Here is a 24,559-nt window from a genome sequence, read left to right as displayed (position 1 = left end):
TTAATGTTCTGTTTCTTCCCTCTCGGAATAACAAAACCTAGTTTCATTTCATGTTTTGTAAACTGTAAACACACACGCGCGCACACACACGAAGTTCTTCAGCGAATGATGGGCGTGTCTATGAGCAAGGGCGATTTGTTATTGGTCATCGGTTTTCCTGGTTACCGATTCCAGCTGTGTACAACAGTGGACGCGCGAGAGCGCAGCTCGCCTGCTTCTGAGGCGCGTTTGGCTAAAGAGATGTCATGGCATGTGAGTCAGCGAAACGCCCTTGTGAGGAAAACCTTGTATATCTCATATGTTCGTATAAAACAATGTACATCGAAGATGTAAGTTTAACTTTGCCAGTTACGCTGCTGCAGCTGTAACGTTAGCGTTGCTTTGTTGTTAGCTGGAAAGCTAACGCAGCTAGGCTACTGAACGTGTAAGTTCAGGAGGCCAACAAGATGATTTGGTCAACTTTTAAAATAATAATCTGCTGTTTTTCGTTTATGGTTTTATGAAATTCATTTTCACGTATTTGATGTTCGCCTGCGGTTGGTGTGAGGATGAATAACTACGGTTGCATGGCGTTTGACTGGCTAAGTTAAATGTAAAAAGCGAGTTGCAGCAATGTTACCTTTTGGAAAATATTCGAGTTTGCCAGGTATCTGGCTAGGCCCAAACCTCTGCCGCGGTGTAGAGTGTTTGCAGCAGCGGGAAAGGCCGACGCGCGTTCACGCAACATTAATTGATGAACAGCTGCATGGCCGCTGCACTTGTTTGGGGAGGACAACTGCGCTAACAGCTGCATGGCCGCCCCAGCAGTCCTCCTACAAGCGACCACAGATCACCTGTTCACATATTCACACGCTACTCTGCCTGATCTTCTTGCTGAATTGCATGTGCGCTGCTATCATTTTGTGTCCCACCACGTTTAACCCCGACCTGGTCCACAGAGGTCCAGACTAGCTTTTGTTTTGACGCCCTGAGCTGAAGGAGATGTGTTATGACCCGTGTGTATGCTTCTGAAAGTACCCTCAGTTCATCCACGATCTTTAGAAACTGCAGTAACGTGTACTGGTACACGGGTGCTGTGAGTCACCCGAGCTATAATAGCAGCATTGCGTGCTTATTCCCTTATTCTTTCCCATATTCTATTTTCTCTTGTTTCTGTGTCTCTCTCTTGTGTTTCTAGAGCTGCTTTCTTCGGAGTCTCTAGCTAACTGGCCGGAGGATGTTTTGTAAGACACTCTTCTGTTTTCTATTTTCCTGTCCTTCCTTATCTTGCGCTTTCCTTCTGCACGTTCCCTCTCAGACTGTACTGCATAGCGCCCGCGCACTGTAAAAGTATAATCTTAAACCTGCCCAGGTATTGGTCAGGTGCATTTGATTCCATGAAACACTGAATTAAACTAAAGTTCGTTTTTGTTTTTTATAATGTTCCACATGAATGGTCAAGCCAAACGAATAAGAGTAAAATGATGGCGAATATTCAAAAGATTTCTCAGCAGGGTTGCCACCCTGTGTGTGAGTTAGTGGAGGCATGGGCTGCCTTGGCCTTGAGTACTTCCTGTGAGTGTCATGTGAAAATGAATACGAAGCTGCTGTGAGATGAAGTCTGTTGGAAAAAGCACTGTGTAACCAATCAAACTGAATTAAAAACACTTTGTGAAGGAGCTATTTTATGAGATTTTGAACCAGATTGAAAAAGGCAGCCTTTTTAATGAGCTTACTTAAGATCAGCTTTGCATTACAGTGACTAGGACTGATATGCCTGATCAGAGAACAGTTTGCACCATTTGTGAAGGTGGCACTATAGTGCCTAGCACTCGGACAAACCTGATTAGAGATCAGCTTTCTCTGTCTGTACTGGCCTCCACAAGTGTCAGCCTCCCTGAGTTCTACAGTGACTCATGGATTTGATGCAGTTTGACTGCAGAGTTAAGAAGAGCTGGACACTGATCATGTGAATGTACCTTGTCAGAGAGGAGCAGAGAGTAAATTCTACCTGGTTATGACTCAGTAATTGTTTGATACAGTAGGACCACATGACTGTTTTGAGGCATGTATTTCCCATCCCCAAACCAGAGGAAGAGGTTCCGTCGCTGGGGCTGTGGTTGATCTGATCATTGTGTTTGGAAAACAAGGCTTAGTCATTATATAAGTTTAATCTTGTGTGTGTGTGTGTGTGTGTGTGTGTGTGTGTGTGTGTGTGTGTGTGTGTAATCTGCAGGAAGCCAGGTGGTGTGAGACAGGAAAACAGCATTCTGCTGAAGAGCTACTGGATGAATATTTAATCAAACTTCAACACAAAAACAGGTTAAATCACTAACACACAGACGCACATGCAGGTCGAATGACAGGACCGTTCCAAGCACACTGCCTTTGGCCTAGTTTTTAACTTCAATGTGATACAGATGGCCACACTTACATGTGCACAGACACCAGATTAACAACAAACCAGTGACTCTTATTTGATGATCATTGTAACAGGCTAATATTGGCCTGATCTCATTGACTATAGTATGCTTGAGTGGGTTGCGTGAGGATGTAGTATAGTATCTCTCTCCCCCCCCATACTGTCTCTCAGGGCCCTGAGGAGACTGCAGTTCAAGGATCCTAAGCAGATTGAACTGGAGCAGTTGGAACAGGGCTTCAGTATCTACATCAACGGCGCTAACACTAAAGCTAACTCCAAAGTTCCCTCCACCTCACCCTCATACAGAAACACAACCACTGCAGGTACACACAAACACCCACATTACACACATTACTTACATTTACTTAATTTACTTCTCACTAGAGTTTGTGTGTTGACACACAGGCACCTGAGCTACAGTTCTGTCTTTTTAAACTGTGTGTAGATGTTTGTAGAAGGGGTGGAGAAGAGAGTGGAGGAGTAGAACACGACACAAAGAGAAGTCACACAGCCTCAGAGAGAGCACAGCGCAGAGAATGGGTCCAGGTACAACCCGCTGCACAGAACTGAAATGTTTGTCTCGTAAGGTGAACCGCGGCCTCCAGCAACAGAGCTTACTCAGACCTTTGGGACTGTCTGTCTTAAAACAGGACCTTGTGGAAAAATGGGATATCATATGCATTTAATGTCTGATTTATTATGTAATAAACCAAAATAGTAATTTTCATCAAAAAACCCTAGTGTTTGCAGTAATGGGAGTGTGTAGAGATTAGCTTACTCATGGGTTTGGTCTCTGGACTGTTTTGTAAAGTTATGGATGAGGCGATGAGGACTGTTGCTGTATTGCTGAATCTCAGATAGAGTGCCACATTTAAAGTCGTCGGGTCCCTGCTGCTACAGTCATGGTGCCAGCAGTACATGTTTTCAAAAGAAGCCTGTGATGTCTCATACTAGTGCTGAAACACAACAAACAGGGAGGTACATCTCACATACTGTAAATGTGACACACTTGAACAATGTCAGATATGAGCCACAGGATTATTGAGTAAGGTCTTCATAATAGTAGTTTGCTCATGAAAAAAATCCCGTTTAATGAATTAATTTCTTATAGCTTGAAAGCTTGATTTTATGGTTTTAACTGAAACATGGAATAACCGCAACTTAACCTTGAGCCAGCCGGAAGGATGGCGGTACAGTTGCTCTGTAATAGTTCAAATGCAAGCAGCTACCGTTTTGTCACTTGCTATGTTTTATTTCCACTGATTTTGACCATTTTCTGATTTCTAGTAATTTTAATATACACATTGACAGTTCCATTATGCCAAGGACCCCTGTGCCATACTAGACTCTCTTGGGCTCTCTCAGCATGTGGTTGGGAGTCCACACTGTCATGGGCCCACTGCATTTCATTATTTCAATAGGTCTCTTCATATTAGCAACTGTTGAGGATGTAGCTTTGTCAGATAATTTGTTTGTTCTTTGATATGTGGTCCTCTCTAGAACTCGAGACCTGACATTTCAGTTTTATGAAGAGGTATATAATTGACCGCACTGCTACACTATTCATGAGCAAAATGAGCACAGAACCACAAAAACCAGTCTGTTGATGCCCTGCTGAACAGCTCAAACATTTTTCGAATGATGGCTGAGATTAGTGCAGTTGAAGCTAAATCCATTTCAAGTTATCCGAGAGCACCATGGAGAAATACTATCGCAGTTCAAGGTCACAAGAGAGAACACAGGAAGGCTGAATGCAGATGGTGTAAAACAAAACTTCAGATTCATAGAAATCTACAAAGATGCACGTTGTGTTTACAGTTATATGCAAACAACACAAACCTTTTTTTTCTCTAGCGTTCTCCAGCAACAATAACATTAACACAAACAAAATATATGTACTATATTTCTTGGAAAAGACCTTTCTGAGATGTCTGGTTGTAATAAGCTTCTTCTATTCTTACGTAAATCACTTTAAATTGCTGTTGTATATGAAAGGTGCTGTATAAATAGATGTGCCTTGCCTCCCCTATTGTCTCCTCTGTAGAGGCCTGTACATATTCGCACAGAGAGTGGAAACCAGGTCAGAGTTCAGCCAGAAAATAGGTACTCTGAGGACTTTGAGCCCTACGAGAGCATGGATGTAGAGGTAAAGGAGTGTGTGTGGGGCTGTGTGAAAGCATTCTGCAGTTTTTTATAAAAGCAAAGGTCAAAAACCTTTGGGTGTTTCTGTGTGAAGAACGGAACATGTAGTGACTGTATGATCATATATGGAGAAGTTGAGCAGATGAACCAGATATTTCTAGAATCTCTGAGAAGCTCCCTGCACTTTGTAGGAGATGTTTACAACATGCTCCTTTATGGTATAGAGGTACAAGCAATGTTAGCTGAAGTTTAGACAATGTTAGATGGAGTTTAGACAAGTGACCTGATGCATATGGGTTTACAACTTGCACAAGGTGCAACTTCAAACTCGAAAAGAATACATTCTCTCTCTCTCTCTCTCTCTTTCTCTCTCTCGCTCTCGCTCTCAGGAGGCATGGAAGGTGTCCAAGGTGTTGGGGGTGAGGTCTCACTCGGAGTCTGAACCTGCAGATAGGGTTCTGCTCAACCTTGACCAGGTCAAAGTGAGTGAACAAACACCATTAGCACCAACCACAGTACCAGTATTGATCCAAACATCATTACCACAAGCAGCCCAGTCTAATACTCCAGACACCAGCACCAGTTACAGTACTTGGACAACCACCATCATCAGTACTAGTACGAACCAAAATCACTATTACCCATTGTAGGTCAGACACCCAACAGCAGTTTCAGTCTAACCATCTCCCATATGCCACCCAGCCATTAGTAATGTCATAACCATTACTGATCTAAAGCTTAATACAAGCAGTAGCATTGAACTGTGCAGTGAAAGTGTATCTGTCATTAATCGTTAACTGTACATGGTCTCTGTGTGTTTGTGTGCATGCCTGTGTTTTTGTGTATGTCTCTGTCTCTCTGTGTGTGTGTGTGTGTGTGTGTGTGTGTGTGTGTGTGCGCATAGGTGTTGCGTCGCAGCCTGGAGGCAAGTGTGAAACGCAGCAGCCGTGACTCTGCGGGGGAGGAGTCTGAGGAAGAGTGGGTGGAAGAACAGATTGAGAGAGAGGAGAGTAACGAGAGTCTCACAGACCTCACCCTGCCATCCTCACCCAAACTTGGCCAGCCAATCAAAAGCCAGCCCAGCTCCAGTGACCTTATTGTTCTGGACTTTGGCCATTCCTGTCAAGGTGGGCCTACAGATTCTGCCAATCAGAAGTAACTATGGTGCTGCATAAACATTTCTTCCTCATGAATTTGGACACTAATGGTGGAAAAACTGGTGAACACGTGTGTGTTTTAGGGCGTAAGGCTGATCGGTGTCTCTCAGCTAAGCGGAAGGAGAATGTGGAATCCTATATTCCTACCAAGCCTGTTCTTGTGAAGAAAACGGGTCGAACTACCAGAACCAAACAGGATGACGCCCCACGTGAGAGTGCAGATAGTCAGACTGCAGATAGTCAGACAGACACATGTTTATGATTCTCATACACGCAAGTTCTAAGATTTACGTTTACCTGATTCTCTCATTCATAGAGTGCATTACATATTTAATACGTTTGGCAGAATGTCCTATGTGTCCTCTCTGAGAACCAAACTAGTGATTCTAGTGATTGGTGTTACTAGCAACAGAAGGCTGTATGATATAGTATGGAAGAGTATGGAAGAGTATGGTTTTGAAGTTTCTCTCACTTGCTCTGTCCCTCACTCTCAGGGCCGAGTAGTCGTGTAGAGCGCCCCCTGTCTGTGGTGCGTAAAGTGCGGGAGGACCGAGACTCTGAAGAGGCTGCAGCCACAGTGTTCCAAGCCCTGCAGCAAGAGAACTTCCCAGTCCACACACACACACTGCCATCGGAAAACACTTCTCGCACACCCACGCCAAGCTACCGAAACAGCGCAGAGAAGCACGTGTTCAGCTTCAGTCCGGTATAAATGCATTAAAAATTTTAAATCAATTTACACATTTTTACGTGGTCAAGTAACACAGATCTATAGATAAGACATCTTTGGACACAGTATAAGCAGATTTACTTGTTGCAGTTGAAGATGGGATTTTTTAATAAAGCCATTATTCATGTGTCTGCATATTCGACTTGGTAGCTCGTCCTGAACATGTGTTCATTGATACATTCCTTCATTTGTATCATTATGACTTACTGTTTTCCCAAAGGCCAGAACAGCCAAGCAGATGAATGGCTCCATTCATCTTGTAGGAGATGATGACGATGATGAAGATAAAGATGATGAGATTCGAGTGATGAGAGCAATGCAGAGGATCACACTAATGGGAACCAGGTACACACACACACACACACACACACACACACACACATGCTCATGTAGACACACCTGTGCATTTATACACTCACACGCACAGACGCACCTGCATACCCGTACACACATTCATACATACACATGCATACAAACACATGTAAACACAGCTGTAAAGTATACATGTACCCAGACACACATATCGGATGGGCTGCTTTGAACACAGTTTCTACACCGCTGTAGAGCTGAAGTGTACTAGTTTCTTCCCATGAATGATTAATGGGAATTATGTTCCAACTCAAATGTCCATGTATTCACGCATGTGCAATTTCCACTGCTGTCATTTTGATTATTCAGTGTGGGGAACAGGCTACCTGCTTGTTTGGGCTACCTACACAAAAACAGCATTTTAGCACTATTTACTGCCATATTTATGACCAACTGTAGTTTGTTTTTTAATGTCCTTTAAAAAATACAAACAATGAGGTTTCCAGTTTCCTTATGAAAGGAGAAGCAAGGGCAGCAGAGCCCCGACAGGACAGATGAACACACTGGTGCACAGCTGCCTGCTCCGAGCTCACACAGGGGGGTCCTAGCACTGGTACCTCTCCCTGTCTGCTCACTTAGGGCCTGGTGCGTCTAGCACTGGTACCTCCCTGTCTGCTCACTTAGGGCCTGGTGCGTGTGCCGTGTCTAACATGTAGAGCACGTGTGAAATTCACATGAACTATTATGAAGTTGATGTGAAATTACAGTCGTATCCAGCATTAAGAAAAAAAAAATGCAGGTGAACACTAAAATTCAGGACCGAGAGTGTGAGTGTGTGTGGCTAAGTACAGTAAATCTGAGGTGAGGACCCTGGCTATATATGTTATATCAGAGAAACACTGACTTTAAGGCAACAGAAGGAACAAAAATGATAATATTTATCTGTCATATTTATGCATGGTATGTGTAAAATAACATTTATAACATGCCTCACACAAAACAAAATACAAAACTAGAAAAAACTAAAATACAGCTCCACAGTAGTTGAATGAAAAAATATTGTATTAATATCTGTACCTGTATCAGTATTGGGCGAAATTCAAATGCTTCAAAAGATATCAATATCAGATCGGTACCATGAAAACTGGTATCATGCCATCTCTAATAGTGCACACACAAACATACGTATACGCACGCACAAACAGACACACACACAGCACCCTGACAAGCCATTCTCCAGCTAAACCTGGTCTGTTTCTCTCTCTCTCCAGTCAGCAGAAGCGCTTGTTGAAGGCCCTTGAGGGGATTGAGGCTGATGTTCACTCCAGTGTTTCTGCCACCCACATCAACAGCTCCCCTACACCTGTGAGTGTGAAGGTGTAATACAGTGTGCGCATGTGATTTTATACTGGCACTTCCAAGATGGTAACAGATCTCAGATCAGCTCCTTTCTTTATTTTACTGATCCCAAACGTTCACCACGTCCCTTATTTGGTGAACTAACTGCATTCAGCACTATAACACGTGCTTAAATGTTAGCGGTGCCAGATGCACCATGTCTAGATGGGTTAGCGTCACGTTTTGGTGGGTTTAGTGTTGAGGCAGGAATATTAACAGGAGATTAACAGGAGGTTGCTAAATTTCCTTCGGGATCAATAAAGTATGTATCTATCTATCTATCTATCTGGTTATGCGTTTGCAACGGCAGAGGAGGCAGGCCTCAGTGGACCCAGCATCCACTCTTTATGTCACCATGGAGATCTTGTCAAACTGGGGAAACAGTTGCCGAGTGGGGTTAACGGAGGTGCAGTTCTTCTCTTGGCGCAATCGGAAACTGTACGTCTCACCTCACGACCTGGACATCCGCAACGCTGAGCAGCCTGGGAATCTTGAAGCACTCGTCAATGGGAAAACCAAGGTGAGTCATTCATACATATAAACAGAACAGGAAATACATTTCTATAAAAATTTTGTATTTAATTATTAAATTATATAAATTATTGGAAAAACACTAAAATACAAAAGAGAATCGTACTCCAGAATAATAGTAACTGCAAAGCATCCCTGATTACTGCCCTCTGCTCACGTGTGTGTGTGTGTGTGTGTGTGTGTGTGTGTGTGTGTGTGTGTGTGTGTTTACAGAGTACCAAGGAGTGTAATATGTGGTCGTGTCCATTTAACATGCCTATCCAATTGTACTTCGTGATCAGGAATGCAGAACGCTCTCCAGATTTCAGGATCTCCAGAATTAAAATCTGGAATTACAATGGTAGTTTGACTGTGAGTAGGAATGGCTTTTATTTTCCTTCTTTCTCAACAACAGAATTATGCTCACTAAAATTAACACAAAGCTAATCAGGTTACAGTTACTATCAAGTAATTTAGTGTTTTGTCCAAGCTGTCTGTCACTGGAATTCAGAATGTCCCGGATGCTTTAGAACTCCATATTAATTTATTATATATAGAAAAGTAGATTTTTTAAACTTAAGTAATATTTTCTTCTAAAAATAAAAAAAAACCTGATGATCAAAATACAAATCTCTTGAAAAAATGCAGATTTGTGCATGTGTACACGTGTGTGTAGTCTCATTTTGACTTGTGTGTTTGCTGAGATTATGTTGGGTGTGTGGAGATTAGCTGTAGGGATTAGGCGAGTTGAGCTCCAGGTTCTGGATGCCTGCTGCCCACAGTTTTGTCAGTCCCATGCCCAGAACGGGGCACCTCTGTCTGGGGTGCACAGGTATGTGACAGGGCCCCAACCTGGAGCTGCTGGTAACTCGCCCTTCTCTGGATGCAGTGAGGTGATCAGGCCTGCGGCACTGAGGTAGTGTGTGTGTGCGTGCGCGCACGTGTGTGTTTATCTCTGGTAGCTGGAGATGTCTGCCGTTCTTTATTTTATGTTAGCACATTCGTAGCTAAGTGTTTGTGAACTTGTGTGAAGCTCTGCCTGTCTGAGAGTAGCTGCATCAAAGCATCTCAGGAATATTCCAATGGAAAAGAAGAGTTTAAATGTTTGTAGGTGCTTTATCTAGAATCATGGATTTCTTAGTAGTCTCTGGAGATAGTAGCCCACTGGAATAATTAGAGGTGTGTGTATATGTGTGTGAGGCTTAAATGGGTGTTTGTGGCAGGTCCTCATACTATATGACAATTATCATTAACATCATGATTAAAGCTCAGGTTTGTGGGATTGCTCAGGTAGTAAACATTAGCTGGTGTGTTTTCTTTTTTTCTAACACTTCAGAACTAACACAAACACTGTTTGTGTGTAATGGGATCTGAGCACAGATAATTAGTCATTATCAAGTGTGATTAATTTTTAACTCGTAACACTAAATGCCAATCTGTCTGTGTGTCTCTCTGTAGGAGTTGGATGTAGGAGCTTGTGATGTGCGTGTGTATGTGAATAGCACTCTGGTGTTTGAGGGTCAGCTTCAAAAAGGCTGTGGCAACCAGGTATTTGACTACAGCACCACCATTGACCTGCGAGACTTCCCTCCCTCGGAACACACCTCTCCCACTCCGGTCTCCACTGGACACAATCGCCACGGCTGCAGTCCACATCGCTATGACTGCAGTGCTCAGGAGTCAAGTCCCAGCCAATCGGAGCCTAGCTCCACCTACATACAGGAAGCAAATAAGCATAGTAACAACCAGTCAGAGCTCACTGCTGCCATCATCCTTGGCAACCAAACACCACCAGCTGTGATGCAGAGGGACTCATTACGAGATACCCCCACACCGGATCTTACCGTTGCCCAGGGGCTAAAGCCACAGTTGCCAGAGAGACAGAGAGAAGCAGTTACCACAGTGACCACTCAGCCAGCCTCCTGTCGGTCTCCTGAGTGGCAACATCTGTCGGGCAGGCCGGGTCTGGAGAGACTGGAGAACACGAGTGAGCGAGAGCGCCCCCTGTGGCTGGTACCACAGAACACATCTGAACCCAAACCCAAACACTCTGTCCTGCCTGACATCACCTGCAACCCGGGCCGCGTCTGCGCTGCCGCCTCTGACCACACGAGGGTGCCAACGCTAAACAGCCAAAGTGCAGCGACGGGGGAATGTGGGGATGACGAGCTGCAACATGACCTTCGCCTGGACATCAGCACGGGAGCTAAACCGGACCGCCACTCCAGTACGCAACCGGATCGGGATTCGGGGGTCCTGCAGAGGCGGGATGCAAACGTGCTGGATGAGCTGTGTGAGAGAGCCCACCGGCCTGTGAGTGGCAGGAGAGGTTCTGGGCGCTCGCAAACAAAACCGCAAACCAATCACAACGGAGAGAGAGCCTCTGACATCACCTCAGGTACACCTCCCCACCTGAGTCATGACAGGCTGCCCAGCGGTTATGCTTGAAGCAGATTCTGTTTACATATATTTATTTACACCAACACAACAGCCTAAGTGTGTTTATTTTGTATATATTAGAATTATTTGTTCCATTCAAACTGACAGCATTTGCTGTTGGTAGCTGTCACCACAAAAGAACTAGCAATATGAGTTTCTATACACACCTTTTTATTTGCATTATAAGAAACCCATGACCGTGCATAATATGGATCTTGCTTGGATGAACAACTAATGTCAGTTTTGCAGGTGGGAGGAGATTACTCCACAAGCTTTACTCTGATTGGTTGTGATGGTTGTATTGCAGCTATTATGTGTGTGAGTGGTTGGTGTTTTAAAAGGTAGCAGGTTTGCCAATAGTGAGATTATACAATCCCCAACAACCCCCTTCAGGCAAAGTACTAATCCTGACTTATCCCCCATGCTGGCTGTCAGTGCTGTAGAGTAGTTCTAGATGAACTATTTACCCTGGCATATCCTTCAGCTTAGCCTGTCCTAGATTAGTGAAGTGTGGCTGTATTACATATGTCAGTTCACTGACATAGTTTAGATGTTGATTTAAACTTTGTCAAACTAATCCAGAGTAGCCTCACCTGGGATGTCCTAATACTGTTTGTATCCATGTAGAGAAATCTAACCCAAAACCAGCCTGATTTATTGTAACCAGCTCAGATTAGTATGACGTGAAGAGAAAGCTAGCAGAAAAAAGACAGAAAGTAAAGTGTAAATAACACATTGATCCAGTGGAGGAGATGAAGGACAATGATGGTGGAGATGATGGACAGTGATGGAGGAGATGAAGGACATGAGCATGTGCACTGGGCTTAAAGATGCACAAGAGTGGCATGAGTAAATAGTGGGAGTGGTTATAATGTTTTATGATAATCAGCTCCTGTGTGTCTCTATACTCCAACCATACTGCAGTTTCAATGTATATTTTGGTAATAGGTGGTTTTGACACTATAGGGGTCATTATCCAGATGCAAACTGATTTCACTATTCTCACTGCCATAGAGGTCACTGGAGGTGACCAATGTAAACGAGGTAACTGGCGGAGCAAGCAAGATGACACACTAATGGAGTCATGGGATTCGCTGCTTAAGTTCAACCAGTGCCAGCGTGGGCGTATTTCCAACATGGCGCTCGAGGGAGACATCTTCGATGAGTTTCTGCAGCGACAGACTCGCCATGCCCCTGTCTCGTCCCCTCGGCCGTCTGCCCTCCTGACCTCTGACCCCGACGACCCTGAGGATGATCCACGTGACCCTGATGAGGAATTTGAGATACCGGTCCTGCCTCAGGGGCGCCACCTGCTGTTCAGCATCCTGTCCACATGGGGCGACCGCCACTACGTTGGTCTCAACGGCATCGAGATCTACAGCTCAACCGGGGAGCCAATCAGGCCCGTCAGGGTCAGCGCCGACCCGCCCGACATCAACATCCTCCCCGCCTACGGCAAGGACCCGCGCGTCATCACCAACCTGACGGATGGCGTGAACCGCACGCAGGACGACATGCACCTGTGGCTTGCCCCGTTCACACCCGGGCGCAGGCACGTGATCTCGCTGGACCTTGGGGTCACGTGCCGGGTGGCCATGATCCGCGTGTGGAACTACAACAAGTCCCGTATCCACTCGTTCCGGGGCGTGAAGGATGTGGAGATCCAGCTGGGCGGACGGTGCATCTTCAGAGGGGAGATCGCCAAAGCTTCCGGAACTCTCTCAGGAGGTGAGGGGGTGGAGTGAACTGGGATGATTTGATTGCCAGATTCACCAATCACTAATAAAAATCTTCAGCTATCACTGCCTGGATTTTTCACTACATCACTAAGACCCTTGACCAGATGGAAAGGCGGATTCCACTTCTACCTCCATTTCTACTCTATTAATCTTGTACACGCATGAATTCGGGCTCTTTTCACACATATCTCCCCATCTAATTTCCTTTGGTTCTTTAAGGGCTGGACCAGTTTGGTGATACAATTCTCTTCACCATGGATGATGACATCCTAGAGGCCATGTCACGGTTTGATGACACATTTGGTGGTGAGACAGAAGGGGCGGGATCAGGGATGGAGGAGGAGGAGCTTCACCGTCCACGCACAGCAGATGGGGAAGGAGAGGAAAGGCCCTTTACACAGGCTGGTTTCAGAGAGGAGGACCTACAGGTGTGTGTGTGAGTGGGAAAGACAAGTCATGTTAATCATGTGGTCTGAAAGGAGGTGTGTGATGTCTTGTGCATACACTGAACATGTGTGTGACAGTGTTTAAAAGACTGAATAATGGGAATGTTTACATGGTTTCCAACTTGTGTGTGTGTGTGTGAGAGAGAGAGAGCGCGTGAGCGTGCGTGTGTGTGTGTGTGTGTGTGCGCGCGCGCATGCATGCATGTGTAATTGTAGTCATGCAAATATGCAAATACAACATGTTTGTATAATGTGTTTGCATGTTTTTCAGCTGAAGGGAGATTGTAACTCTCTAGCAGAAATATGTGCAGATCCAGATGTCCAGACTTCTGGACTACACAGCGGCAGGAGTGAGTGAAGCATTCACCTTCATTAGCCCACTCACTGCTTTACTCACCCTAACTACAGCACTGGGCTGGATGGGGACTGTATGTGTTGTGATGGGTGTGGAGACGAGCTCTTCTCTACAGCTGTTTACATTCTACTGCTGATTACGACACACTGTTGATTAAGCGTGTAGTGAAAGGTTTTATGGGTTTTGTGTGTGTGTGTGTGTGGGTGGGTGTGTGTAGCTCTGCAGCTGAGTCTAATGATGACCTGGGGTGACCTCCATTACCTGGGCTTGACTGGATTGGAGGTTGTTGGTAGAGAGGGTGAGAGCCTACCTGTTGATGTTTCTATGGTGACCGCATCACCACTTGACCTCAACGACCTCCCAGAGTACAATAATGACCTTCGAACTCTGGATAAGTGAGTGACTCATCTTCTTTTTCTAATGCATTCTTGAAAATACAGTATGCATGGATTATTCTTCTTAAACACACACACTCTCAGCACTCTAAATAGTGTTTTATGTCGCCTCGTCTGATACTCTCTCCTGATCTCCCTGTCTGTATGTGTGAGGATGGTATTGTTGTATTGCTTTGCCAGAGTGTTTGCAGCGAATGTTGCTGACTCTCTCGCTCACTCTCTCTCTCTCTCTCTCTCTCTCTCTCTCTCTCTCTCTCTCTCTCTCTCTCTCTCTCTCACTTGTTCTATCTCTCTTCCTCCCCTCCCAGGTTATTTGATGGTCACAACATCACTACCGATGACTCACACATGTGGCTTATACCATTCTCCCCTGGGTCTGACCACACCCTCACCATAGATTTCAGCCAATCACAGACCATCGCTGGGCTCCGCATCTGGAACTATAACAAATCCCCTGAAGACTCGTATAGAGGGGTGAGAGAGCGTATTGGTGAAACACCAACAGTCGTTGAGCAGTTCATGAATATTTCATGATTAACGCATGGACATATTTACACCCAGTCCACTCTCCAATGCCTACTATCTAGTCTACTGTGCTGTGCTCAGTCAGCGTCTAAACCACTGTAAAGAGATTTGAAAACTTTAATAATATTGCTGAGTTCAGTGTATAGTGTATTTATTGTATTTACTTCTCACTTCAGAGTTGACTGAGAGAGTGAGTGTATGTTTAAGTACTAGCTCTGTGTGTGTGTTGGCAGGTGCAGACATTGCATGTGTATATCGATGGAGTGTGCATCTCCCCACCAAATGGGTTTTTGATCCGGAAGGGTCTAGGGAACTGCCACTTTGATTTTGCTCAGGAGATCTTGTTTAGTGACTACTTGCAGTCCCCTACCACTTGCCCATTGGGCAGTAACAACACACAACACTCCAGCTCCCACAGGTAAGACTGGAGAGAACAGAAAATCTGTATTGGCTTTCTGTTTCTCTGTGTGTTTTGTGAGTATTTATACATCTTCTGTGTCTAATATCCACAACAATTATGATAATACTCAAATTGGTTTATAAGTTATCATATAAAACAACAAAACAGAAAATGACATTTCAAAGTTACAGCAAACAACAAGGCACGAAGATGTAAACAATATACGATGCATTCTAATGATGTATTATAAAATGTATGTATTAGTGCTATATTGTAACGATGCAATATAATGATGTAGTATGATGCATTATATCGTATTATGATGACTTATTATAATGTATTAGTGTACTAGGAGAGGACAGATGAATCGTCTGACTGTGTGTGTGTGTGTGTGTGTGTGTGTGTGTGTGTGTGTGTGTGTGTGTGTGTGTGTGTGTGTGTGTGTGTGTGTGTGTGTGTGTGTGTGTGTGTGTTTGAATGTTTGTGTGTGTGTGTGTGTGTGTGTGTGTGTGTGTGTGTGTGTGTGTGTGTGTGTGTGTGTGTGTAGGAGGGAAGAGCAAGCGAGTATGGAATATGAAGCTCCTTTGATGCCCAGAGGGTGTATCCTTCTATCTGCTCAGAAACCTGCAGTTAAAATGTATGATTATGCAGTTATAATATCTTTGTCACATGAAACTCTTCTTATTCCTGTTCATAACACCTGTTGTGCTTTTAATTTACATTTACGCCATTTAGCAGACGCTCTTATCCAGAGCGACTTACAAAAGTGCTAAGTGTTTAGTCAGAATATGCATCTAGTATAAACAGTTTTAAGTCCAAACTACTCGAGCTCAAGCACTGCCATAAACAGTTGCCAGTGCTGAAACCTAGAAAGAAAACAACAAAATATAAGATTAGACATAGAGCACTACCTAGCAAGACTGAAATACCTACAAGACTACATTAGCAAGTGTTCCCAGAGATAAAGTGCAATTACGATTTATACCAATGCTTCAGTAGATTAGTGCTTATAAGTGCTTTACAAAGAGATGGGTCTTCAGTCTGCGTTTGAAAACCGCAGACTGAAGTTTAATGACTTCTGTCAGTTCCAACTCCTGAGAGGAGTTGTACACAGCACACATGTTTGTGGAAGTGTTTCTTCTGTAGAAATTAGACCAAAGACACTGTTCCTCCACAAAGCTTTTGGTTTGTTTTCTTTGACTGCACCTGTGTTTGCCTGTCTGTGTGGGTGTATTGTGTTGCGTGTGTGTAGTTATTTTCCAACTGCAGCTGTTGACTACATGGGGGGATCCGTACTACATTGGCCTGAACGGCCTGGAACTGTATGACCACAATGACCAGAAGATCACACTGAATGAGAACAGTATCCTTACACATGTGTGAGTGCGCGTGCGCGCGCACACACACACACACATACCGTCAATATGCTTCATTATTCCTACATTAGAATCGGAAAAACATCCGTCTTGGAATGATGGAGGGACATGTATTTTGCATGTGTGGGGTGTGTGTTTTATTCTTTAACGTATGTTCTCTTAGACATCGCTGCATTCCCTGACAGCGTGAATGTGTTGGAGAGTGTGTGTGGTGATGTGCGCACACCAGACAAACTGATTGACGGGATTAACAACACCCATGATGGCCGTCATATGTGGCTCGCTCCTGTGCTCCCTGGACTGGTGTGTGTGTGTGTGTGTGTGTGTGTGTGTGTGTGTGTGTGTGTGTGTGTGTGTGTGCGCGAGTAAGTGGATGGGGGTGTGTGGGGGGGTGTACAACATATATTTACGTATTTGTTTATTTCTCTGTCCAGGTAAATCGTGTGTATGTAATCTTTGACCAGCCAATCATGGTCTCCATGATTAAACTGTGGAACTATTCCAAAACACCACAGAGAGGAGTCAAGGAGTTTGGGGTACAGTACAGTCCTGCTCCAACTTCCATCACACACACTCACACATACGATTCTCTCCCACATCTCCATCTCATACACTCTCCTACATTTTAGCATACACACCAACATCACATCACACGAAACCCAATCTCAGCATTTTCTGAAGCTATGTCTTATTTAGTTAATACATATTTAATGCATTTGCACTTTATTGAATGTGTGTGTGTGTGTGTGTGTGTGTGTGTGTGTGTGTGTGTGTGTGTGTGTGTGTGTGTGTGTGTGTGTGTGTGTGTGCGTGTGTGTGTGTGTAGCTACTTGTAGATGATCTGTTGGTGTATAATGGAATCCTAGAATGTGTATCACACGTGTCACGAGGAATTCTGCCGACCCTTGACCCCATTGTACCCTACCACACCATCCTGTTCACGGATAACACTCACATTACACAACGTGAGAAAAACACTATCATCAGGTACTTGTATGCACGCACGCACACATGCGCACACACACACACACACAGAGGAGTCCCATTTTCCAAACTTCAAAAGCAACTGAAGTACTAACATTTTAAAAGCTTTCTGGCCAGTATCTTGTTTTTGTTTAATTTAGCTATAACATCAGTACTTTTTGTAGACATTTGGCCAGTACCTTGTTTTTTATTTAGTTTAGCTATAAAACTTCAAATGTTCATTCATCATTACAAAAAGCTGCAGTTTTTCTAGCTTTGCAAACACTTTACCCAGCACAGAGTTTCTGGCCAATCAGTGGCTATGCCTTCCTATGTGCTTTGTCCAATCAGTAGTTTGGTTAAGTCAGGGGCTATGCCCAGTCAGGGACTTGATTAAATCAGGGGCTCTGCCCAATCAGGGGCTCTGCCCAATCAGGGGCTCTGCCCAATAAGGGGCTTGGACACATGTTAAAAACATGAGGAACACCTCATCCCACACAAACAGATGGTCTTTTTGTTGACTCATGGCTTCAGCTCGTAATTTGTTTTGCTGACATCTTGCGCCTGCACAAGCTGAATGAGGAATGTGTATGTGTGTGTGTATATGTGTGTGACACAATGCGTCTATATTTATGTATGCTTCTCCTAGCCCAAGACGCAGTTCACGACATAAACTGTGAGTAAGAAAGTGCCTGTTTAAGTGTCCTTCATTGTGTGATTGACAGCTGTCAGTCAAAATGCTCCTCCACTTACCATACCTCTACAGCTTGGACATACTCCACCCACATCATCACCGTCCCATAATACTATCTTTGCCTTCCTCAGCCTGTCTGTCTGCCCTGGCTTCTTCCCATTTCATGTCCGTGTGGTGCGGTGTGTGTCTATGGTGATATCCAGCAGAGAGGGAGAAAGTGTCTCTCATGTCTCTCTGTGTCAACAGCAACCATGTAGAGGACCAGGACGTGAAGATGACCAATGAAAATCAAATTGTACACCAGCACAAGACAAAGAAAGCAGCAGACCCAGGTGTGCACAAAAATGTGCAGAAACACACATCATGTGAACACTGCTCCTACTATACCCTGATCTTTGTTGTTTTTCCTCAGCATTGCGACCGAAAACCTGCATGACTGCTACAGGGAAACATGGAAAGCGACGATAGAGATGCAGGGATGAAGAGAAAAGGAGGGAGTGAGAAAGAGAGGGATGGAGAAGAAACGGTGGTCAGTTGTACTGACTTACAATTATACAAACACTCCCCTCTCAACCTCAAAGTTATTTCATTAAAACACACTTTTCTGCACTTTGTAAGATATTTATTATATGAAACGCTGTATACTTGCTTCTCTTTACTCTAATATTTTTGATGAACAGTAGTATAGCAAGCTATATACAACCCTATATTCTAAAGGAATAAATAAATGCTTTAAACTAAGTGTCCTTTCCGCTGTGAAGTTTAGTAGTTTTAGTGAGTACAGTCTCATGGGGATGTTTGTTAATTTATTGTAATCTTAGTGTACACACACCCATACGCGTGGATGGGACACTAAATACATTCTTATGTGTTTAAACATATATCTGTATCTCTTGTGATCACAGTTTTCAGGTGTAACCCTGCACACCTAATCTAGGTGTGTGTGTGTGTGATGTGTGTGATGTATGTGTGTGTGTGTGTGTGTGTGTGTTTGTTGAAACTTGAGCCAAACCTTAGTTATTTTATACAGCTGTCACTGCTGAGATATGCAAGCACTGCACAGATACCTCTCTCTCACGCGCACACAGTTATATTAGTGGAGTTTATATGTGTGTGTTACTACTGAAGACTGGTCTGGGCCTCATGGAGGCCCATTGAAGAAAGGTAAAAGTGCAGAACTCCTGCCTTGCTTTTCAACCACCCAGCTGACTTCACTCATTAACTGTGGCTTGATTTAATTAGTGAGGGTGGGCTGTTGGAGAAAAACCCTGGGAGGGATTTTTTTCTTTTGGATCCGGAACTATGCCCGTCTTATACAAACAGATGAGCAGCTGATCGCAGTGTCTTCATCATGTGGTTCGTAGTTTGGCCTACATGGATAGAGAATGAGTTAAAAGAAACATTCCAGACACTGAGGAGAATAACATCACTTACTTCCACCTACATCCTCTACTGATACACACAGTGCAGCATTTCACCTACATCTACTGACACAAACCATAGAGCATTTCACCTACATCTACTGACACAAACCATAGAGCATTTCACCTACATCTACTGACACATACCATAGAGCAGGGGTGCTCACAGTTTTCAGCTTGCGAGCTACTTATAAGATGACCAAGTCAGAAAGATCTACCGGGGGTGGCGGCGAACGTAATTTGTTGAGGGGGGGGGGGGGGGGGGGGGTGGCGAACGTAATTTGTTGAGTGGATTGCAGATTGGCTACCGTGAATGTCAATCAAAATACAACCGTCAGTGCAGATGTACGATTCATCTACTACTATTTTATGTGACGCGATCTACGCACATTCCTTCGCGATCGACCGACACTTCCTTCGTGATCGACCGGTCGATCGCGATCGACGTAATGAGCACCCCTGCCATAGAGCATTTCACCTACATCTACTGACACATACCATACAGCATTTCACCTACATCTACTGACACAAACCATACAGCATTTCACCTACATCTACTGACACAAACCATACAGCATTTCACCTACATCTACTGACACAAACCATACAGCATTTCACCTACATCTACTGACACACAGTGCAACATGCTCTTTTGTTGTTGCTTGCCTACTGTGGAGAGTGTGATCATAAAGAGCGTATTTTTCTCTTCCTGTTCAGACTGTTAAGCCGAATTAGGCAGAGAACGCTTCCCAAACTAATGTGTGTTGGTGTGTATGCCACCTCCCTCAGAAGCCTGTATGTTTGTATGCCACCTCCCTGTTGGTTTCGTAGTTAAAACAGCCACCGGGTGTCTGAGATGGTGTAGTGGATGAATGGGCCTAATCGATCTGAAGGGATGAATATAATGATGGTGATGTAATTTACACTGGGTCATCAACCAGACTACTGCTACATCCAAACTCCTTTTTTCCATTGGTTAATTAAAACTAACATTTTCAAAGTTTTTTTTATGCTGCATTTTAAAATATTTTTATGTATTTACACCAGTTTATTCAGACTCTGTTCTGTGCAGCCCACATTGCTGGCAACCTGAAGTAACCTAATGTTTCTAACCCCTTTTTAATGGTTCTATTTAATGCACTTTTCAAGTCAATAAACTCAGTTGAAACTCATTATCTGTAGAAGTGTGTAATGGTGAAAGTTCAAAGTTGGTTTTGCTGGTTAATCTTTGTGCATTTTCGTAGTTATAATTCACAAAGTTAAAAGGTGGAAGGCAGACAGAAAGCCCAGGCCTAAACGTCTTGGGCGAAGTAAGTAGCTGTAGCTGCTGCTCAGTGTGGTGTTCTGATATCTGATGCTCTGATGTTCACCTGCAGTGCTGTGTGTTTTAATAGTATGTAATCCCATCCAGCCTCTGGGTTGTTATTAGCTGCAATAGGTCTAGACTAGAAACACAAAGGACACCAATAGAATCTCTCCTGAAAGTTGCATAACACATTGTGAATGTGCTGTGAGCAGGATCCAGTTACTCTCTTCAAAGTAACTGCTACAAGTTTCCATTTCATACTGATCCGAGAGCAGTTTTCTTTGTGGGTGTTAGAATAGCTAATGATCTGGTTTATGGAGCCTTTTGTTAATTAAAAAAAAAACATTTTAAACACTGGGAGCAGCATAGAACAGTGCATTGGTAAGAGGCTTTGTTGAGTACTACCTGTGGAGCTGAGGCCAAGTTCTGTCCATCTAATGAAACTCAAGCCTGTACACAAACATGGTGAAATGTTTGTGTTATTTAATATAACCAGCTAAATGTATTTTCTTACACAGAGTACAATCATTCTAAGTCTCAGGTGAAGGAAAACATTAGAAAAAAAATTACATAGTGTTTACATTTACAGTGAATATCATGTAAAGTGCATCAATAGAGAGCTCAATGAATGAGTCACACCAGAGTCAGTACAATGCCTGTATTAAATGAGATATTTAATACAGAAGCTGTGGTACAATGCTTTCACTTTAAATGGGAATGACAATGATCAATCCTGGTACTCTGATCCACAGTTGCATTATGGGAATTGAAGTTTGTTCCACTCAGCAGAATGCTGAATCGTGCTACAGACACAGACATCTTGAGGTTTGTGGGACAGTGGTGATCTCAATGGTGGAGAGATCCTCAGATCTTCCCCGGGAACGTCCCCTCCGCTCGCTGTGTGTCCCAGTTCTCGATCTAGTACACAGGACATCAGTGTTTTGAAGTAATTCATCCAATAACTCGTACTATAACAGTTTCCTACCCCAGTCATGATGACATCACTGAGTCATTTATTTATTGGTACTTTTCTGCGTTGACTCAGTACTAGCTAGTAAATAGACAATGATAATGCAGACTACAAAGCCCTCTAGTGTGGGATTAGGACCCTGCCATATCTAAGGTGCTCTGTATCAGTATCAGTTTTGTAAAGACATCCGATTTACTGCTGTGCTTTAGGAACACAACATATGTGTCTTAAAGAGGAGATGGGGCAGAGTGAAGTATACACTCTTGTACCAGTCATCTGTCTTACCCAGGATACGGGGCAGAGTGAATTGAATACCCTCTTGTACCAGTCACAGGGAGTCACATCCACTCCTTTGGCCTCCAGAGCCTTCTGGCATCTGTGATAATCTGGAAAAAATAAACCATATCAATAACAAGGCAGTCGTGTATGTGTCCTCTGTCTAGAACGAGGAATGTCTAAAAATGGTAACTTGAAGACTTGCATCCATTAGTGCACATTTTTGGACAGTATACTGGTGCTCTGAAGAATACAATGGTGAAAGCCGTTGATATCTGAACGGACCCTCACATAAGGCAGAACACGAGCGTGTTGAAAAGGCGATTTAATTTGAAAAGTGACACTGCAAGACATGCGCAGTGTCACGCCTCATTAACCCGTCTAAATGACGTGGTTTACGTGTAGTGTGTTTGTCAGTCACCATTTCTAAAACGCCGGTAAACTGACCTAAGTAATTCTGCCAGCAGTTCTTGGTTTGGTTCTGGTTCGGGAAGCGGGCGTCGAAAGGTGCTGTGCGGTACTTCTGCAGCTTGTCTTGAATGTCCTCGGCCATCGCTCGCGCGTCTGTGAAGACATCCCGTCATAAACACACGCGCCAGTTAAACTGTCCCAACAGGTGCGTCGAGGACGCACGGACACCCACAGCCTTGTACAACCCCAAAAACAACACAGTAGGGATTAAAACTAGCTCAAAATGCAGAAGCCATTATTAAATTTAGTTTCATTTAACAATAATCAACGTCGACAACACAGTAGCCAGACTGCCAACGGCGGTATGTCCCCGTCCGACCTGCTCCCATAACTCGAGGCTCTGTGGAGGCATAAAGGATCTTTCTAGAAGTTGACCCGGCGTCTACTTATTTACAATGCCAGTCGCATCAGTACCTGAGATGATTGTGTTAAATACGTCGCCGTTGGTGTGAGATGTGGGTCAGTACTACTACAAGTACACTACTAATGTTGTTATTTCAATGAGCCGAGAAGCTCGTCACAGCCGCGGAAGTAGAGTCCACTACAAGGTCATTAACAATAGAGATTACACACACACGGCGTCCAGACTGGACGGTGTGGAGTGACACTGCATTTACTTGTGTGAATACAATTATTTTCTTTTACTATAAAACACAGACAACGGTTAAGATTTTATGTGCTGTAAATTTAGTTTCCGAGGACGAGAGGACACTCGCGTTTCCTCATTAACTTTCATTTTTAATTCTGTACATAGCAGTAAAAAAGTTTAAATTGTTAATTGAATAATTTCTTAGAGCAAATAAATGATATCATATAGTGTAGTGTGGAGCGTGTAAATGACTACAGGTTAAATATTAGTTCCTTTACCTCTGCTTCAGGTAGCTGGTCTACTACGGTGACTCTTCTCCTTCAGTCGCTCTGAGACTCGGAGCGTATTGGCGCGGCGCGCGCGCGGGCGCGCGGGGAAGATGCTGTCGTGCGGAGCCGTCAACACGGTATGGCGGATACAGGGCACGCTGAAGGCTGCCAGATACTTTCACTATGTGGTCGTGCGTGTTCACACCTATGATTCGCAGTCATACATCGGAGGGTTAAATGTAGGGTTTTGTTTATACACATGGCACGGATACATGTTTTCTTAATTGTTTGCACTTTTTTGCATGCTCGTAGCCTGACATGTCATCATATACGGAAAACAACAGCTTCCGTTTAGTGTTGGTTAATATTTAACACTGTGAAAGGAGGAAGTCCTCTGGAAAGATTTTTTTTTCGTGACGATGCTGGTCGCTCAGTGTTGGATTCGCTGTTACAGTTGGACTGTGTGCGCCTACCCCTGATCAGATGGATAATCACTATCTCCATCATTTCCGTTACCATACCAACACAGGGCTCGTAAAGATGGGAGAGGCGGCTCGTGGCCGGCTCAGACCACGTGTCTACATTTCTTAGTGAGAAGGCCCGTACCAGAATTAGCTCATAACTCTTGTAAAGTCTCTATCGACCACATGCCATCGGTAATACAGACACCCACGTGCAGTGGTCTGAGCGATACGTGACTGGATTCCCGTCCGCAATCTCCACGCCTCTTCTCGGGATCTGGAGTCGTCCGTACACAGGCAGAAATACAAGCTATTTCTACACTTGTGGACGTGTATTCTTGTATGTTATTGTGGGCTGTGACTGATGCAGATTGCTGTCAGTCTTAACAAAACCAAGTGTAGTACAGTTACTAACGTAATAATTACTTAGAGCGAAGTGTTGTGCGGACATAACGTGCACAGCAGCACAGGCCTGTGTTACATGTAGCGCATGCATCTGCTCTCATTCATAGTTCATGGGAGTAAAGGATGCCTTATGGAGGAATAAATTTACTGTCTACCAAACACGGTGGCTTGGTGGTTAGCACGCTTGCCTCTCAGCACTGGGGTCTTGGGTTCAAGTCCCTATCTGAGTGGAGTTTCCATGTTCTCCCCGTGTCTGCGTGGGTTTCCTCCGGGGTCTCCGGTTTCCTCCCACAGTCCAAAAACATGGAGGTTAGGTAAATTGGCAGTCCCTGACAAATTCTCCCCTGAGTGTGTGTGTCTGTGTCTCATTGTTCAATAAAAAGTAGTGTCTGTGCGTGTGTGTGCTTGTATG

At 44.1% G+C, this 24,559-nt stretch overlaps 2 protein-coding genes across 4 annotated transcripts; one reads left to right on the top strand and one right to left on the bottom strand.

The window, feature by feature from the left end:
- The first annotated feature begins 93 nt into the window (after positions 1-93).
- Positions 94-18,721, top strand: katnip (katanin interacting protein). 3 transcript variants are annotated; one of them, XM_076970937.1, is made up of 28 exons: positions 94-252; positions 2,216-2,301; positions 2,573-2,724; positions 2,847-2,947; positions 4,446-4,547; positions 4,933-5,025; positions 5,448-5,670; positions 5,784-5,909; positions 6,195-6,406; positions 6,651-6,775; positions 8,011-8,104; positions 8,448-8,657; positions 8,882-9,019; positions 10,106-11,045; positions 12,101-12,814; positions 13,045-13,253; positions 13,543-13,621; positions 13,844-14,021; positions 14,330-14,495; positions 14,780-14,964; positions 15,494-15,546; positions 16,199-16,309; positions 16,486-16,625; positions 16,757-16,858; positions 17,149-17,309; positions 17,935-17,961; positions 18,226-18,311; positions 18,392-18,721. In XM_076970937.1, the coding sequence occupies exons 1-28, from the start codon at positions 106-108 to the stop codon at positions 18,445-18,447; spliced, it is 5,016 nt and encodes a 1,671-aa protein (XP_076827052.1). In that variant the 5' UTR covers positions 94-105; the 3' UTR covers positions 18,448-18,721. The 3 variants fall into 3 exon arrangements, with proteins under 3 accessions (XP_076827052.1, XP_076827051.1, XP_076827053.1); XM_076970936.1 differs by having other exon boundaries at positions 94-273; XM_076970938.1 differs by lacking the exon at positions 17,935-17,961 and having other exon boundaries at positions 94-273.
- Positions 18,722-21,359: 2,638 nt separating this feature from the next.
- cox6b1 (cytochrome c oxidase subunit 6B1) lies at positions 21,360-23,443 on the bottom strand. Its single transcript, XM_076970948.1, has 4 exons — positions 23,291-23,443; positions 22,400-22,516; positions 21,962-22,062; positions 21,360-21,624 (listed from the first exon to the last, which is right to left on the bottom strand). Exons 2-4 carry the CDS (start codon positions 22,503-22,505, stop codon positions 21,571-21,573), a joined length of 261 nt encoding a protein of 86 aa, XP_076827063.1. The 5' UTR covers positions 22,506-22,516; positions 23,291-23,443; the 3' UTR covers positions 21,360-21,570.
- Between the last annotated feature and the right edge of the window lie 1,116 nt (positions 23,444-24,559).

This window comes from Brachyhypopomus gauderio, chromosome 13, assembly GCF_052324685.1.
Source record: "Brachyhypopomus gauderio isolate BG-103 chromosome 13, BGAUD_0.2, whole genome shotgun sequence".
NCBI lineage: Eukaryota > Metazoa > Chordata > Actinopteri > Gymnotiformes > Hypopomidae > Brachyhypopomus > Brachyhypopomus gauderio.
Note: the sequence above shows the minus strand (reverse complement) of the source record. Positions and strands in the feature narration are given on the sequence as shown.